The sequence below is a fragment of the Psammomys obesus genome, unplaced genomic scaffold (assembly GCF_907164565.1).
Source record: "Psammomys obesus unplaced genomic scaffold, mPsaObe1.curated_primary_1811, whole genome shotgun sequence".
Lineage (NCBI taxonomy): Eukaryota > Metazoa > Chordata > Mammalia > Rodentia > Muridae > Psammomys > Psammomys obesus.
Genome location: NW_026596295.1, coordinates 271963 through 290178, shown reverse-complemented (window position 1 = coordinate 290178; position 18216 = coordinate 271963). Strand labels below are relative to the sequence as shown.

The following is an 18216-nucleotide window of genomic DNA, read 5'->3' as shown; positions in this document are numbered from 1 at the left end:
AGTCTATCAGTTCTCATCAAAAGTGGCTGCATTGTCCTCTACTGTGGCCTGGTAAGGCTGCTCCCCCATCAGGGGGAGGTGATCAACGAGCAGGCCAATCAGATTATGTCAGAGGCAGTCCCTCTTCCCATTACTATGTAACCCACGTGGACACTGAACTGCCATGGGCTACATCTGTGCAGGGGTTCTAGGTTATCTCCATGAATAGTCCTTGGTTGGAGTATGAGTCTCTGGGAAGTTCCTTATGTTCAAATTATCTTGTTCTGTTGCTCTCCTTGTGGAGTTCCCGTCCCCTCCAGCTCTTACTATTTCCCACTTCTTACATAAAATTCCATTCACTCTGCCCATCAGTTGGCCATCAGGCTCAGCATCTGCTTTGACAGTCTATACTGCAGAGGCTTTCAGAGGCTCTCTGTGGCAGGTTCCAAGGTTGTTTCCTGTTTTCTTCTGGCTTTCAGAGGCCCTCTGTAGCAGGTTCCGAGGTTGTTTCCTATTTTCTTTTTATTCTGATGTTTATCCTCTGCCTTTCAGGATGGGGATTGAACATTTTAGTTAGGGTCCTCTCTTTTGATTAGTTTGTTTAGATGTACAGATTTTAGTGGGTTTATTCTATGTTGTATGTTTATATGAGTGAGTATATACCATGCCTGTCTTTTTGCTTCTGCAACAACGCACTCAGGATGATCCTTTCCAGGTCCCAACATTTACCTGCAAATTTCATGATTTCTTTATTTTTCATTGCTGAGTAATACTCCATTGTATAGATGTACCACAGTTTCTGCATCCATTCTTCAGTTGAAGGGCATCTGGGTTGTTTCCAGTTTCTGGCTATTACAAATAAAGCTGCTACAAACATGGTTGAGCAAATATTATTTTTGTGTATTTGAGCCTCTTTTGGGTATATGCCTAGGAGTGGTATGGCTGGATCTTGAGGAAGCGCTATTCCTAGTTGTCTGAGAAAGCACCAGATTGATTTCCAGAGTGGTTGTACAAGTTTACATTCCCACCAGCACTGGAGAAGGGTTCCTCTTTCTCCACAACCTCTCCAGCATGTGTTGTCCCTTGAGTTTTTCATCTTGGCCATTCTGATGGGTGTAAGGTGAAATCTCAGGGTTGTTTTGATTTGCATTTCCCTAATGGCTAATGAGGTTGAGCATTTCTTTAAGTGCTTCTCTGCCATTCAATATTCCTCTACAGAGAATTCTCTCTTTAGCTCTGTTCCCCATTTTTTAAGTGGATTATTTGGTTTGTTGCTTTTCAGCTTGTTTAGTTCTTTATATATATTGGATGTGAGTCCTCTGTCAGATAAAGGGGTGGTGATGATTCTTTCCCAATCTGTAGGCAGTCGCTTTGTTTTGATGACGGTGTCCTTTGCTTTACAGAAGCTTTTCAATTTCATGAGGTCCCATTTATTGATTGTTGCTCTTAGAGCCTGTGCTGTTGGTGTTCTGTTCAGGAAGTTTTCTCCTGTACCAATGAGTTCTAGGGTATTCCCCACTTTTTTTTCTAGCCGATTTAATGTATCTGGTTTTATGTTGAGGTCTTTGATCCACTTGGACTTCAGTTTTGTGCAGGGTGATAAGTATGGATCTATTTTCATTTTTCTACATGTAGACATCCGGTTGGACCAACACCATTTGTTGAAGATGCTATCTTTTTTCCATTGTATGGTTTTGGCATCTTTGTCAAAAATCAGGTGTCCGGAAGTGTGTGGGTTTATTTCTGGGTCTTCTATTCCATTCCATTGATCCACCATTCTGTTTCTATGCCAGTACCATGCAGTTTTTATAACTGTTGCTCTATAGTACAGCTTGAGATCAGGGATGGAGATACCTCCAGAAGATCTTTTATTGTAGAGAACTGTTTTAACAATTCTCGGTTTCTTGTTATTCCATGAGAAGTTGAGAATTTTTCTTTCCAGGTTTGTAAAGAATTGTGTTGGCAATTTGATGAGAATTCCATTAAATCTGTAGATTGCTTTTTTACTATGTTAATCCTGCCAAGCCATGAGCATGGGAGATCTTTCCATCTTCTCATATCTTCCTCTAATTCTTTCTTCAGAGACTTGAAATTTTTTTCATACAAGTCTTTGACTTGCTTGGTTAGGGTTACACCAAGGTACTTTATGTCCTTTGTGGCTATATGAAGGGTGTTGTTTCTCTAATTTCTTTCTCAGCCCTTTTGTCTTTTGTATACAGGAGTGCTACTGATTTTTTTGAGTTAGTTTTGTATCCGGCCACTTTGCTGAAGGTGTTTATCAGCTGTAGGAGTTCCCTGGTAGAGTTTTTGGGGTCACTCATATATACTATCATGTCATCTGCAAATAGTGATAATTTGACTTTGTGTTTTCTTTAATTTTTCTAGTTCTATCTTCAGGTCTTGAGTTGTTTTGTTTACTTCCTTCACCTGTCTGCTTGTATTTTCCTCTTTTTCTTTTAGTTCCTTCAACTCTGTCTCTTTTATTTCTTTCAGTGATTTAATTATTTCTTCTCTGAAGGGCACAAGCTGTTTGGCTGCATCTTCCCGTATTTCTTCACGGATGGCCCTAATCTGCTTGTCTTTATCTTCCTCCATTTCTTTACGGATAGCCATGATCTGTTTGGTTTTATCTTCCTCTAAATATTTACGTATTTTATTTGTTTCCTCTATTATCCTCTTCATCAGCATAGATGTAAGGTCATCTTGATTTTCTATTATGCTGTGTTGTCCAGGGCTGTTCGCCCCTGAATGGCTGGGTTCTGGAGATGCCATATTGCTCTGTCTTTTGTTGGTTGAGCTTTTATGCTGACCTCTACCCATTGGGCTGATTTAGGTGTTGGCTGTTAGTTTCTGTGCTTCCTGGAGTCCTTAGGTAAGGAAAATCCCCTTGGCCGGAAGATGATTTTTCCTGAAGGAGTCCTCCTCTGCTTTTTGGTTATGGTCACTGTATGGCCAGTGTTTCTCAGGAGTTGCCACTGCTCATCTCAAGTTTATAGCCCTGAGTAGTAGCTGTGGTCTTTGTTACGCAGGGGGGGATCTCCTCTTACCCATCGAAGTTCTCAAGACAGCTGCCCCACTACTGGGTTTCTTGTTATAAATTTAGTGTGCTGCTGCTCACTAAATTTCCAGGTACAGCCCTCTTGAAGAACCTGCTGATTCGCTAGCTGTGAGGTTTTCTCCCAACAGGGAAACTCAGTCTGTTATCCTGGGGCACACAGTTCTGTCTGGGAAAATGAGAGGTGCACTCAGCAAGTCTCTGGGCCAGAGGCTGAGTGCTCTGCTCTGGGCCTGGAGAATGTGCACCTAGGTTGAGTTGGCGCCTGGGGGCGCTGCTCTGGTCTGGAGGCTGGGTGCCTCACTCTGGACCAGTAGCTGTGTGTCCCTGTTTGGGATGGCGGCTGCAGGCACTGCTCTGGTCCAGACACTGTGGGTGCAGCCCTCTTGAAGGACCAGGGATTCCCACAGTTTTGACAGTCTAGCTAGGGATAACTGGTTGATCCTTGGCACAGTATCTGAGGGCTGCTGTAATGGCTCTCTGGTTTTGGTAGGTCTGAGGATGCAGCTGTGTTTCCCAGTGCCCTAGGGTAACTCAATAATGGTGGCTGAGCACAGCGCTCCTGCCTGCATTAAAGCCTAGAGTCTGCGTGAATCCAGGGAGTCTTTTGGTGCTGGGTGTCCTAAGCGTTAGAGCTGATGATCCCCTCAGCTGGGGGTTTCCTCCTGCCAGAGACACCCAGTCTTTGCTTTGGGGACCGCTGTTCTGCCTGGGGTGGCGAGTAGAACCCACAGGCACAGATGCCTGCTTGTGGCTCCGCCTTTCTGGACGTTAGGAGCCTTGGCTGCTGCCTAGACTGGGTAATTTTCCCTAGACCTTTTCGGGGTGGGGGTGTCGGCTGAGTGCTCTGAGATCAGACCAGCTGTTTACCTCCCTGTGGGTTTTACACCTGACAGTGAAACGCAGTCTCTGGTGCCCTGGTACCCACAGTTCTATCTGAGGCGGCGAATCAGGCGCGCAGGCAGGGCTCCGTGCAGGTGCCTGGGTCCCGGCTCTGGCTCCCTCTGCGCTAGCTCTTTGGGCACCCGTGGAACCTGAGTCTTTTCCAGGGGATTTCTGGGTGACCTGAGGTCGATCCCAATCGTTTCCTGCTCCGTGGGTTTATCTCTCGACTGGGAAATCCAGTCTATGGTTTTGTGGGCCCACAGTTCAGTCTGGGACCTTGACCAGATCACGCTGGGGTGTAGCTCTGGGCTGGCGACCAAGCGCCTGGCGGAACCGGAATCTCTTCCGTGGTTTAGCCGGGTGAGTTAAAGCTGATTGAATCCCCCACCGTGGGGTATCCTCTCACCTGTGAAACACAATCACTTGTGTTTTATGGCCACGAGTTCTGATTGCTGGTCACTGTGCCAATCCTGCTGTGCTGCTCCTCAGAATGAGAGTACTCCTAGTGCTGCCCTCTTGCCCCGCCGGGGTGTTGAATTTTGTCGAAGGCTTTTTCTGAATATAATGAGATGATCATGTGATTTTTTTTTCATTGAGTTTGTTTATATGTTGGATTACTTTGATAGATTTTAATATGTTGAACCATCTTTGTATCCCTGGGATGAAGCCTACTTAATCATGGTGAATAATCTATTTGATGTGTTCTTGAATTCGGTTTGTGAGTATTGAGTATTTTTGCACTGATGTCCATGAAGAAAATTGGTCTGACACTCTTTGTTGAGTCTTTTTGGGGTTTATGTATCACGGTGACTGTCTTTAAAGAATGAGTTTGGCAATGTTCTTTCAGTTTTCATTTTGTGGATTAATTTGACGACTATTGGTATTAGCTCTTTTTTTAATATCTGATATTATCCTGTGCTAAAATCATCTGCACTTGGGCTTTTTTGGATGAGAGTTTGGATGACTTCCATTTCTTTGGGGGTTATAGGACTGCTTAAATTGTTTACCTTATCTTGATTCAACTTTAGTAAGTGAAAGCTATAAAGAAAATCATCCATTTCCTTTAGATTTTCCAATTTGTGGAATATCAGCTTTTGAAGTAAGACCTAATGATTTTTTAAGTTTTTTCAGTGTCTCTTTTTATGTCCCCCTTCTTGTTTTTTACTTTCTTTACTTAAATACTCTCCCTCTCCCTTTTATTTATTTGGTTAAGTGTCTGCGTATCCTGTTGATTTTTTCAAATAACCAGGTCTTAGATTCACTGATTCTTTTTAATCATTCTCCTTGTTTTCAATTTATTGATTTCAACCCTGAATTTTATTATTTGCTGTTGTCTATTCCTCTTTGGTGTGTTTGCTTCCTTTTGTTTTAGAGCTTTCAGGTTTGCTGCTACGTTACTAGTATATAATTTCTCCAATTTCCTTATGAAGGTTCTTAATGCTATGAACATTTTCTACATGTACTTGAATATAGCAATGCAACAAATTTTCTTTAGAACTCCATATTATAATATACTTTAGGTGCAAGTGATGATTTTGTTACTTTTACAAATCACACAGACCTCTTGGTAAATACTATTATTTAATTACAGGCTGATGATTAAACACATCTATAAAACAATATCAAATATCTACATCAATTGATATGCAATTCAGTGGCCATTTCTAAATTTTTTACATTGCTCCATTGACTATATATAGTTTATTGGTGATTACTTTTACTTGTATTCAGAATATAAACTGATTCATTGTAAGTGATCTTAGAACAAGTTCAGATGCATATCTTTACAGCAATTTCACTGTATATCCTCATATATTACTTTATTTTTTATGTAAAATCAATTTTAATAAATGCTTGTATGACTAGAGGACTATAAGCTATTGCAATATGATATGAACAATAAAATGTGTTCTATATATGTGTGTACATGTATGCATATGAATACATGTATTTATATTTACTAATTTATCAAGACACTGGAATTATCTCTCTCTATTTTTTTTCTAATTTTGTCGTTAGAAATTAACGATGAAGACCATACAAGATCAAACCTTGGAAACAATCCTGATCTTGTAAATATTGCATTACATTTTTCTATTTGCATTTAAACATTTAGTAGTAAACAAAGGGTTAAATGTTTCCAACTTTGAAACCATGAGAATATTCACTTTTAAACTTATATTTAATATTTTATTGTTGATTTCTGGATTAATTTCAGTGTTATTTTAAAACCTGCTTTTTTTTCTTTTTATAGGACTAGTCACGATGATGATGATGAAAATGCAAGTGGCTCCTCAATCATAATGGTAAAATTTACACAAATATCTGTACTTTTTGAAAGTTACATTTTTTCTTCTAACATTGAAGTAATCCTCCTATATCAATTCATATATATTCAAATATGGATAATGTAATTAATAAAAATATATTAATTTTTAAATAAAAATGAGTATTTGGAAGCATGTGTATAATACGATCTTAGAATAAAATGACTCAGGTATATTACTCTTACTTTCCTAAGGAGAAAATTAATGCTAAAGATAAATCTTAGAGTCACAAAGCGCGGCTAGAAAAAAATTCTGGGTTTACTTTTTAACCTGAGCCATCTCTTGGAGTAATTGGGATGCCTATTGCCTTAATGAAATTTAAATGACTGAAATATGCTGAAACAAACAAACAAGAATGATACTATTGCCTGGCATGTAATGGACATAAAAACGTTTTAAATGAAAGAAAATTGTTAGAATTGTTAGTTGTTTTCATCAGCATTTGGCAGAAATACTTCATTTTAACCACAGTTACAGTTATTGCATCAGATAGGAATTTCTGCTTTCCCTGACAATGACGTGTCACAAGACAGAATTTTATTTGCTTATTCATTCATTTATTCATTGAGTATTTTAATTTTTGTTGGTGTAGATGAATTTTTTTCAATACTACTGCTGAATGAGCATCACCCTCAGCCAAGCCAGAATTTTTAATTTGCCTTATTTGAACTAAACAAATCTACTTACTCATTCCTTGTTTGCACTGAGTGAAAATCAGTGTTTACAATAAGGAACACAGGAAAATAATTTTGATTAGGTGAGTTATACAGTGCACAATTCCTTCAGAAAACATCCAATCTATTTCTTTCTTAAGAATAATTTAAATAGTCTCATGTTTTAGTAAAAACATAGGTCATTTTTTATTTTTATTTTTTCTTCACAATTAATTCATTATATCTCCCAATTGAAGTTCCCTCCTTCAACTCCCCCCAGGCCCACTCTCCCACCTCTTCCCCCCATCCTCTTCCCTTAGTCCACTGAAAGAAGGAGTTCTCCACTAATGCCATCTGCCCATAGCTTGTTAAGTCTCATGAAGACTGCCTGGATCCTCTTCCTCTGTGGCCTGGCCAGTCTGCATCATCAGGGTCAAGTAATTAAAGAGCAGTCAACTGAGCTCATGATAGAGATAGCCACTCCTCCTCTCACTCAGAGATCCACATGGAGACTGAGCTGCCAATAGGCCACATCTGAGCACGGGGTCTAGGTCCTCTCCATGCATGGTCCTCCATTGGTTCATTAGTCTCTACAGGAACCCCTGGGCTCAGATCTTTTAATTTTGTTGGTCTTCTTGTGGGGCTCATGTCCCCTCCATGTCGCTCTATTCCCACCCATCTCTTCCTCCAAAGTTTGGCCATGATTCTCAGCATCTGCTTAGATCCCCTGTTGGGTGAATCCTTTCAGAGGACTCTCTATAATAGACTCTCATCCTGTTTCCTCCCTTCCATGGCTTCTGATGTCTATCATGTTTGCCATTCTGAATGAGATTTAAGCATCCTCCCTAGGATCCTCCTTACCACATAGTTCTGTAGATTGCTATCCTGTATTATACAGCTAATATCTGCATAAAAGTGTGGGTATACCAAACCCGTCATTCTGTTTTTTGGGTTACCTCTCTTGGGATGATCTTTTCTAGTTCCATCCATTTGCCTGCAAATTTCATGATTTCCTTGTTTTTAATAGCTGAGTAATATTCCATTGTGTACATGTACCATAATTTCTCTATCCATTCCTCTGTTGAGGAACATCTAGGTTGTTTCCAGATTCTGGCTATTAAAAATAAAGCTGCTATGAACATAGTTGAGCAAATGTCTTTATTGAATGGTGGGGTATCTTTTGGGTATATGCCCAGGAGTGGTATAGCTGGATCTTGAGGTAGTGTTATTTCCAAATTTCTGAGAAAGTGCCAGGTTGATTTCCAAAGTGGTTGTACAAGTTTATACTCCCACCAGCAATGAAGGAAGATTCCCTTTTCTCCACATCCTTTCAACATGTATTGTCACTTGAGTTTTGGATCTTAGCCATTCTGATAGGTGTAAGATGGAATCTCAGGTTTGTTTGGATTTACATTTCCCTGATGACTAAGGCTGTTGAAGATTTCTTTAAGTGTTTCTCTGCCATTCGATACTCCTCTATTGAGAATTCTCCATTTAGCTCTGTACCCCACTTTTTAATTGGATTATTTGGTTTAAATCAATATGTTCTGTTTCATTTTAAGTCATTGGGTGGTACTGACTATATAGTTAATAGAAAAATTTGCTGCACTAATCTGAAAACTCAGAATTAATATCAAAGCTAGGGAGTTCCAACAACTTTGTACATATAAATTTGACATCTCAAATAAGGTAAGGTAAAATATCAAAAAATACCATTGAATTTATCTAAATAATCTTATAGCTATTAAGAAAACTGAACTTATATTTTAAAACTTTACAAAAATAATCATTAGTCCCATTGTTCAACAGGAATATTCAAATCAAATATCTGAAGAATTATCACAAATTTAGAACAGTCTTTTTCAAAAACCAGAATGGGAAAAGTACATTTTCATTCAGTCTTTGAAGCTAGCCTTATCTTGATACTAAGGCAAGCCAACAATTGTACAAAAGCAAAACTTAACTGTACACCAATATTCTTAGTTAATGTAGAAGAAGAAAGAAGCAAAAATATCTGACACAACGTAGGTAAATGGATAGCAATTCAACTAAAATGCTGTATGATCCAGTGAAATTTACTCTATGGATGCAACTCTAGCTCAACATTTAAAATTGTATCAAATGATCAAAAATTATGCATATATTTAATTGGGTACATAAAAATATACCAATAAAAATATTAAATGTTGAAAGATTGAATGTTTTTCCATTAAGATGAAGTACTTTCTTGTCACGCTTTCATAACATAAAAAGTATTAGAATGAACAGGGACTATTTCTGACATGAACTCAATGGAGGGCTCTTTGACCCCCCCCCCAAGGGAGGAGCAGCCCTGCTAGGCCACAGAGGAGGACTTGGCAGCCAGTCCTGAAGATACCTGATAAAACAGGGTGAGATGAAAGGGGAGGAGGTCCTCCCCAATCAATGGACTTGGAAAGGGGCAGGGAGGAGATGAGGTAAGGAGGGTGGGATTGGGAGGGAATGAGGGAGCGGGATACAGCTAGGATACAAAGTTAATAAACTGTAATTAATATTAAAAAATAAAAACAAACAAAAAGTACCAACACAATTCTAAAAAACAAAGTATTAGAATGAAAAAGTTAGAAAACTGTGGAAGAAGTAAAAGATATAACTAATATGCATACAAACTGTGTTAATAGATTATAAAACTCAACATGTAATGATGTAATTACTCCAAAATTAATATTCAGATTTCATATAATACTTACCTCAGCCATGAATTTTGATACTTACAGAGACTATTGTTCTAGAATATATAGAAAAGCAAAGGTATTGCAGTAGCCAAATATTTTTTTTAATTTTTTCATTTTTCATTATTATCAATTACAGTTTCTTCCTTTGTATCCTGGCCAGCTCACTCCTTCATTTTTTTGTTTGTTTTACTTTTTAATTAAATTTTTTATTTTATATTAATTACAGTTTATTTACTTTGTATCCTAGCTCCAGCCCCCTCCCTCATTTCCTCTCAATCCTACACTTTCTCCCTCATCTCTTCCCTGCAGGAGGACATTACAGCCAGTCCTGGTAAGACCTGATAAGCTAGGGTCAAATGGAAGGGGAGGAGGACCTCCCATTTCAGTGGCCAAATAATTTTTATTTATTTTTATTTATTTTTGGGAATTTCATAAAATATGTTTTGATCTTATTCACCACCCTCTGACAACTCCTTTCTTATCCAACATCATCCCACCTCTCACCCCTTACATTGCTGTTCTCCTACACCCAACTTTATGTTCTTTAAACAAACAAACAAAAACAAATCGATTATAGTTATTGGTGACAGAGATTCTTGAACATGTGACTTTCCTGTAGAGTTTGGTCAACCTACCAGGGTCTACATCTTTAAATAAAACTGGTTTTTCTTCTTTCAGTAGCTACCAATTGCTGGGTAGTTCCTCAGCTAAGGATAAAACTTTGTGTCTACCCTTTCTCCATACTAGAAAATTTTCTGGTTTGAGCTTGTACAAGTCTTGTAAATGCTGTCATCAATTTTGAATTTAAATAAAGAAGAAAGTAGGGAAAATCAGCCTTACTTTCTTTAAGACAAAATATAAAGCTATAAAAAGCAAGATTTCATGTCATTAGTGTAAGGATATACACATAAATACAATATAGAGGGAAAAAAGTAAATCCAGGGCGAGTAAGGTGGCTTATCAGGTAAAGGTGCCTGTTACTATGGCTGATGATATGAGTTCACTCCCTGGGACCCATGACTTAAAAGAGAATTAACTCCCACAACACCTTTACTCATGTGCAGTAGCATGCATGTGGCTGCACATACATATACATACAATCAATAAATTCAATGTGATAAGATAGAAAAGAAATACAAAAAGTGATCTATATAAATGCTTCCAAAAGAAACTCAATGAAAAATGTAGTCTTTCCACAAATGGTACTGGAGTAACTGAAAATATATAGTAAAATTTTAGGCCCAAAACACAGACTTTGACCTAAACTTCACCCCTTACATAAAAAGTAACGCAAAATGTACAAAGTTCTAAATGTAAAACATAAAACTTTTAGAAAATCACTTTTAAGATAAAATGATTGGTTTAGAGAAGTAGGAAAGCATTTCTTAAATTTGTCATGTAAAAGACAGTCCACACATTAGATAAAGTGGATTTGTCAACTTTATAGACTCTTGTTTGATAAAAAAGATTGATTAAGGCATATGTGGAAGAATAATTATAACCCAAAGTTGTGATCTAGGACAAGGATGTAGAGGAATTTTAATTTAATTTAATTTATTTAGTTAGATATTTAGTTGTTCACTTTACATCTCAGTCATAACCCCTTTCCTCTTCTCCTCCCAGTCCTTCCCTCTATTTCTCCTTTCTCCCTCTATCCCCACTCTTCTGTCCCTTAGAAAAAGGAAGCCCCGACACACACACACACACACACACACACACACACACACACACACACACACGAATCCACCCCAGGGTATCCAGAATAATCAAGACTATGTACTTATTCTTTTATAGTGTCCTGTCAAGGCAGACACACAAAGGTGAAGTGATTGAAAGGCATGCAAAAGAGACCATGTCTGAGACAACCTCCAATATCCTTTCTAAAGGATCTGCATGGAGGCTAAGCTACCCATTTGGTAGCTACCCATGTGTAAAGGGCCTAGGTCTAGTCCAAACATGGTCTTTGATGCTTCAGTCCCCATAAGTCAACTAAGTTCAGGTTAGTTGGGACTGTTATTCTTTTTATGGAGTTCTGGTCCCATCCTGGTCCTTCTATCCTTTCCCTCTCCCACTCTTCTACAAGTCTTCCTAAGCCCCACACAATGTTTGGCTGTTGAGTTTTAATTTCTGTTTTGTTCCTTTGCTGGGAGGAGCCTCTCAAAGGAAGCCATACTAGGCTCCTGAATCCAGAAACCTGGCTGCTCTGGCAAGGAATCACACTGAAAGCCCTAATCCTGTGTGATGGCTGGAATACAGATATACCTTTACTACACACCTTTAATCCCTCTGGCTGCAATACAGACAAGGCCTTTAGTATACACCTTTAATCCTAAACAGTGATCTAATTGATGGCCAGACAACTGTGACTAATCAGAGACATATTTGACAGAGTGAGTCAGAGATAGGACACATTCCACTCTCTCAAGAACAAACAGAAAAAAGGGCTACTTAAGAACAGTGCATGGAGAAACATGAGACTGTGTGGATCAGTACAGTAGAGTGTGGGAGTACAATACAGAGTCAGTTGAGTTCAGTGAAATGCAGTGGTGTTCAGTTGAATTCATCCAGTTCTGTTCAGTGTTATTTAGTTCTGTTCAGCTTATACAGTCAAATGCAGTCAGTGCAATTCAGTTCATGTTTTTCAGAAGCAATTTTTCCAATCAGAGCAATTCAGTCAGAAAGCTAGAGAAGCCAGATTGAATCAGTCAGCTTGGGGAGGAGTTTGAGGCAGAAAACCTGAGTTGAACCAGCCAGCCAGAATTCAGAAAGAATTAGAAAAAGGAAAGCTTATTCAACAGTAAGTCTCAGAGGCCGAAAACATTCTAGGCCTAAATTAGCAGACAGAGGCTGGAAGTTGAAGCCTTCAAGGTCTGGGCTTGATTAGAAGATTAGATTGTATGAAGGCTAGAAGCTTCCAGGCCTAAGCTTAGGAATATTTAGAAATTCCCTGGGCTCAGCCCAAGCCATCTGTTCACAAAACTTTGATATGGCTCTCATCTCATCCCTTCATCTGAGGAATAAAAGCAACATTTACACAAGGATTTATAATATAAAAAATTAAAATTAAAGAAGTAAACTTATAATGAATTCAAATGAGAAAATAAACAATATGGAAAACATGTTGGTAATATAATAAACTAAATATCCAATCACCTTAAGACCCAGAAGTTATACCTTTGGGCATTTTTCAAAAGAAATGAAAATGTATGTGTACACCAAAATTTTTGCTACTAATATTAACAAATGCTTTATCCATAACTACCAAAACCTGAAAACAACCCAGACCTTTTGGAACTCATAATATTTCACATAAATATGAAGAGAATTTTACTAACTATAAACATTTTACATAACTATGAATAAATTTGTGTAATATTCTCAAGCATTTAAAAGTTACAGAAATGGACAATGCATTAATCTGGATTATGGAGAGAAGAACAATACAGAAAGCAAGTTGACTAGAGTTGACAGAAGAGCAATTAGAGCAGAGCTTTGTGTTGACAACTCTCTGCTATATCTTGATTGTGTTGGCCCAGTAGCTCTCAAACTCTGTAATACTTAACACTTTAGTGCACTTCCTCATGTTGTGGTGACCATCAACCATAAAATTATTGCCATTGCTACTTCTTAATTGTAATTTTGCTACTGTTAGGAATCATAATATAAATAATTATATGCAGATATCCAATATGCAGCATCTGTGGTGATTAAGACTCTTAGGTTAAAAACCAGTGTTATAGATTCACTGATTTTTTTTTAATTTGATACTATAGTTGAACAAGATGAAGGGAAATGGATAGACTCTCCAAATTTTAAAGTTAGGGGAAATGGCAGGATTTGGTGATTTGGAATTGAAGGGGAAATGTCAAGAATGAGTTCATTGAAGTTTCTCATTTGTAAAGAAAATATAAGAAGAGAATAATGCAATTATTAGAATTATGGAAGGAAACAGATGTTTTATCAGAAACTATTCTTGTGTTTTTAAAATCATCTAAGAATATATATCCAGAGGAGAAATGAGGCAGAAATGAAAGAAAAGAGCAGGAAGAGAGAGGAGAAGAAGAGGAGGGAAAACAGAAGGCAAGAGAGAACAGGAGCATTAAAAAAAAAAGGTAGAAGAATGACAGGGAGGAGAGAGTGCAGGTGGAAAGGAAAGAGAGGAAAGCAAAAGAGAATAAATGAGTGATAAAATTCCTTAAAACTTGATGTTTGAATTCCTCATTTATTCAAATAAGTAAATTACACTTAGGTAAGATAGTGACCAATCAACATGTAGCAAATGAATGACTAGTTAAAATTTCTGTAGTTTTTACATTGGAACTGTTAATTATATCAGTTCTCTATGAATTTTCCTTTAAGTAAAGCTAAAATCCATAATCTATCCTTAATGATTGAATTTTAAAATATTCTCCATTATTAGTAATATGAAATGAAATAGGAAATAATAACAATTAGTAAATTTAGGGAAATTATATTTACATGTGTATACTAGTTGAGATATACATTCTTTTATACTAAAATGTATCATATGTATATGAGAGAACAGTCACAAGAATCACATATTTTGAATCTCATATTTTGTCTTCCTTGTAATTGTTTTTAAACTAAACAAAAACTAAACAGACTTGTTTAATAGTTTAGAGAAACTACTTGATAAACTATAAAACACTGCACTGAGTTGACATTTCATTAATAGGGAATAAATACATTTGCATGTATCACTGGTATTGTTTGGCTTGTTCGTACTATTTTATTTTGTGTATTTTTCTGACTTGACGACAGTTTCATTTTATTTTCTGTCTTTTCCTTGCATTGACCAAGTTTTTTTTCTCTGCTTTGTTACACAGATGTATGCATGTGAATTGTATTTCTAGTAATTACTTTGACATTTTAAACAAAATTGCTAATCTTCTTTTAATTTGTATCAGTATTTATATCAGTATTCTTCACCATTAAACAAGCTTCTGACTTCCTCTTCAATTTCTAATATCCTATTAGAAGAATCATTAAAATTCTATTTCTAAAATATACATATAGTATTTATATTACTCCACTACTTGAAAAATATTACTTAGCTAGGTCTAAAATTCTAGGTTCAAAATTTTCTGAAAAAGTGTGATGGTATTGATCATTCGTTTCCTCCAGTATTAAAGGTAAAATGTCTAATGAGAATATTATTTTTATTCTTCTAGAAGGACTTTAGTATTTCCATTCCAATTTTCTGAAATACTTTCAGAATTTCACTTTAAAGTTGATCCTTGATTTATTGTATCTCACCAATTTGGTTGTTTGGTTTACACATGTTATTTATCCCATCTATTTTTTTCTATTTTGGTGATAATTTTTCTTTATTTTCAAGTAGTACTGTTTCTTGTTCATAGTTAATCATTTATAGCTTTTACAAGTAAAGTTAAATTAATCTTAACTAGAAAGCACTATACTCAAAATATTTTTAAACTGTACTTTATTTAAAGTATATATATTTAATTGGGATTCATTTCAACAGTAGAGCATTCCCAGCATTTGTCATATATTTCATTGGTTTCATGTTACATTTTTTAGGCTATAATTAATAATAGAGAAAAAGTGTTTGCTCTCAAATAAAAGAGTGTAGCTGAGACTTTTGGCCCCTATTTCCCTACTTTACTGTAAAATTTTATAGAATTTGCTCATATTCATGATGTGATTTGGCAAATCTGAATCCAATATAACATATTTCATAACATAATTATGAAAGTTTTATGGATATAGAAAAACAGACATAACTCAAGAAATTTCCCAAATATAGTTGGGAAAATAAAGTGTAGGTTATAGTAAGTTTAGGACATTCTGCTAAACATATGCCATGCTATCAAATAATGTGCTTAACCTCTTTTGCCATTTATCAATGTGATTAATAATATGAGAAATCAAGGGGGCTTTTATGTTTTTATAGAAATTATGACATTTCATTTAAAATTTTATAATCCAAAAGAGAAATGGAACATCAATGCAAGTTATTTTGTAATATTACCCATTTATTTTCATTGACAACATATGGATAATGTTGAATATTTTCCAAACCTGGGTAAAACTGGGACTTATTCACTTAGGAGACATAGTTTATTATGGTATTGTCTCTTAGTATATTATTTAATTTTTCTTCTGCTGTGATAAAAACATCCCAACAAAAAGCAAATTAGATAAGAAAGGGTTTATTTTGGCTACATTTTCAGAGTTTGATATTATGGTGGGGGAAGAAAGACAGCAGAAAAAGCCAATCAAGTTTTATCCAGGGAGAGATGGGGGGGTTACTATCGAAAGGAAGGGAGTGGAAGGAGGGAGATGGAGGGGAACAAGAACTGTAACCAAGCTACAAAAACAGTCTACATCCTGTAATGTTTGTTCTCCTATAAATATCTACCTCTTTTTTATTACCAATTTATATACTTTAAATCCCAAGAGTGCCCCCTCCTTCCTCTCCTCCCACTTTCTCCCTTTCTCCTTCTTCCTTTCTTTCTCCTCTTTCCCCCAGATAAGAGGAGCCCTCTCCCCATATCAATCCTCCAGAGCACATCAAATCACATCAGGACTGAGCATATCCTCAGCCCCTGAGGCCAGGCAAGGCAGCCCTGCCAGGGAGAAGTGATCCAAAAGTAAGCAATAGAGTCCATTTTAGAAACAGCCCCTGCTCCCTCCAGTTGCCTGGTGCCCCATATGAAAACCAAGCCTTTATTGGCCATATGTGTACAGGGGACCTAGGTCCAAACCATGAATGGTCCTTAGTTGATGTCTCAGTCTCTGTAAACCACCATGGGACTGTGTTAGTTATCTATGAAGGTCTTCATATGAGTTTCTTCCCCCTCCAGGTCCTTTCATCTTTCCCCCAACATTTCCTCAGGTCAGAGTTTCAAATATTTCACAAAATATTCCATGCCTTCCATACTACAATGGCAGCAAGAGAGTAAGGTCAACGTATCAAATTTTATCTATGTAAAAGTACCGGAGAGAGAGAACAAAAAAGTGGGGCCAGTATATTAAACCTCAAAACCTGTCTCAAATGATGTGTTTCTTTCAAGACTCCAATTTCTTAAGAGTTGATAACCTCCTCAAACAGTGTCACTAACTTGGGACCAAGTATGCAAATACATGAGCCTATAGGGGACATTTTTCATTCAAACAACTACTTAAAGGTTTTCCTCTTTTTTGAAACAAGATTTGTATACAGCATTTTATAACACTAATGCTTTTCAATGTATTTTTTAAGTCGGTCATAAAATGTATAACCCAGTACCTAAACCTTCAGAAAGTTGTCTTTCCTGCTCCTTTGTTTAGCCAATTTTGATAAAACACCATGAACATAGTTGGTATAAGAGACTGGGCTGATTATTTTCTATGATCTAGAGAGCATGAGAGTCAATCCAATGTCATTGTATATTTCTCAAATGAGTTGAGAAAGTCAGTGTTATTGTAAGGTAGGCACAAATCTGAATATGCCATGGGGCTTCCAAGAACCTTTCATTTGTTATATCTTAAAATCTTAATATCATTAGCTATACAGAAATACAATCAGTTAGACCCAGTGAATATTATTATTATTATTATTATTATTATTATTATTATTATTATTATTATTATTTACTATTTTGCAGTCTAAAATTTCATTGGCTTTGCCCTCTAGGGTTTGGATTTAAAGGAGAGGTACACTGAAAATGAACTTTCTTTTGAACTACTTAAAATAAGCCTTTGTTAATTTAAAAATTCAATATTTTATCCAAATTGTAGTGAATAAAAAGAAAGATATTTTATGAAGGCAGTGAAAATTTTAAATCTTTTTAAACAACTAGATGGTGCAAAGAAATTAAAAGGTCAGGGTAAAAAGTCATTCTCCCCAAAGTAGTTATTATAAAAACATAGTATATTCATCCTCATTTCTACTGTTACCAAACTTAACATTATTTTTACCACTTGGAAAAATATAACAAGGAAAAGTATAAATTAGTTCGGATAATTTTTAATATCTATATATAAATGGAGTTTTAAAATGTTATAAAATAAAAGGAGTCAGTAGAAATGTTTGCAAAGGGGTTTTGAGTTCAGATATTGGGAATAATCAGTTATCAATATTGTCGGTATGAGTCACCAGCTTCTCTGAAATTCATGTAGATGTTTCCACAAAAATAAATGAATAAATAAATAATTGAAAAAACTGGCTATGTGTGAAATGAGAAATGTGAGTTCAGGTGTTTATATCTTAAAGTATAGTATCATGGGATGTATGAGAAGTACATACATGACAGAGGGTTTATTTTTAATCCAGGCTGATGGGATTCTTTGCTGTTGTATCTTTTTCTGATTGGTGAAATGACTTGATTTTAGTGCTCGCCTATAAAATCTTTTTTTATTATTTTTTTTAATATTAGTTATGGTTTATTAACTCTGTATCCAAGCTGTATCCCGCTCCTTCTTTCCCTCCCAACCACACACTCCCTCCGTCATCTCCTCCCTGCCCCTTTCCAAGTTCACTGCTAGGGGAGGACCTCCTCCCCTTTTATCTGACCCTGGTTTATCAGATATCTTCAGGACTGGCTGCAAAGTTCTCCTCTGAGGCCTAGCAGAGCTGC

General features: G+C 36.5%; 1 protein-coding gene across 1 annotated transcript in view; it reads left to right on the top strand.

Moving 5' to 3' along the window:
- Positions 1-18216, top strand: part of LOC129668970 (uncharacterized) — a gene marked incomplete at its 5' end in the record, with an annotated part of 287543 nt that overhangs the window by 180533 nt on the left and 88794 nt on the right. The window contains 1 exon segment of the mRNA XM_055597009.1: positions 6174-6225. Within this exon segment, the coding sequence (XP_055452984.1) occupies positions 6174-6225 (52 nt within the window).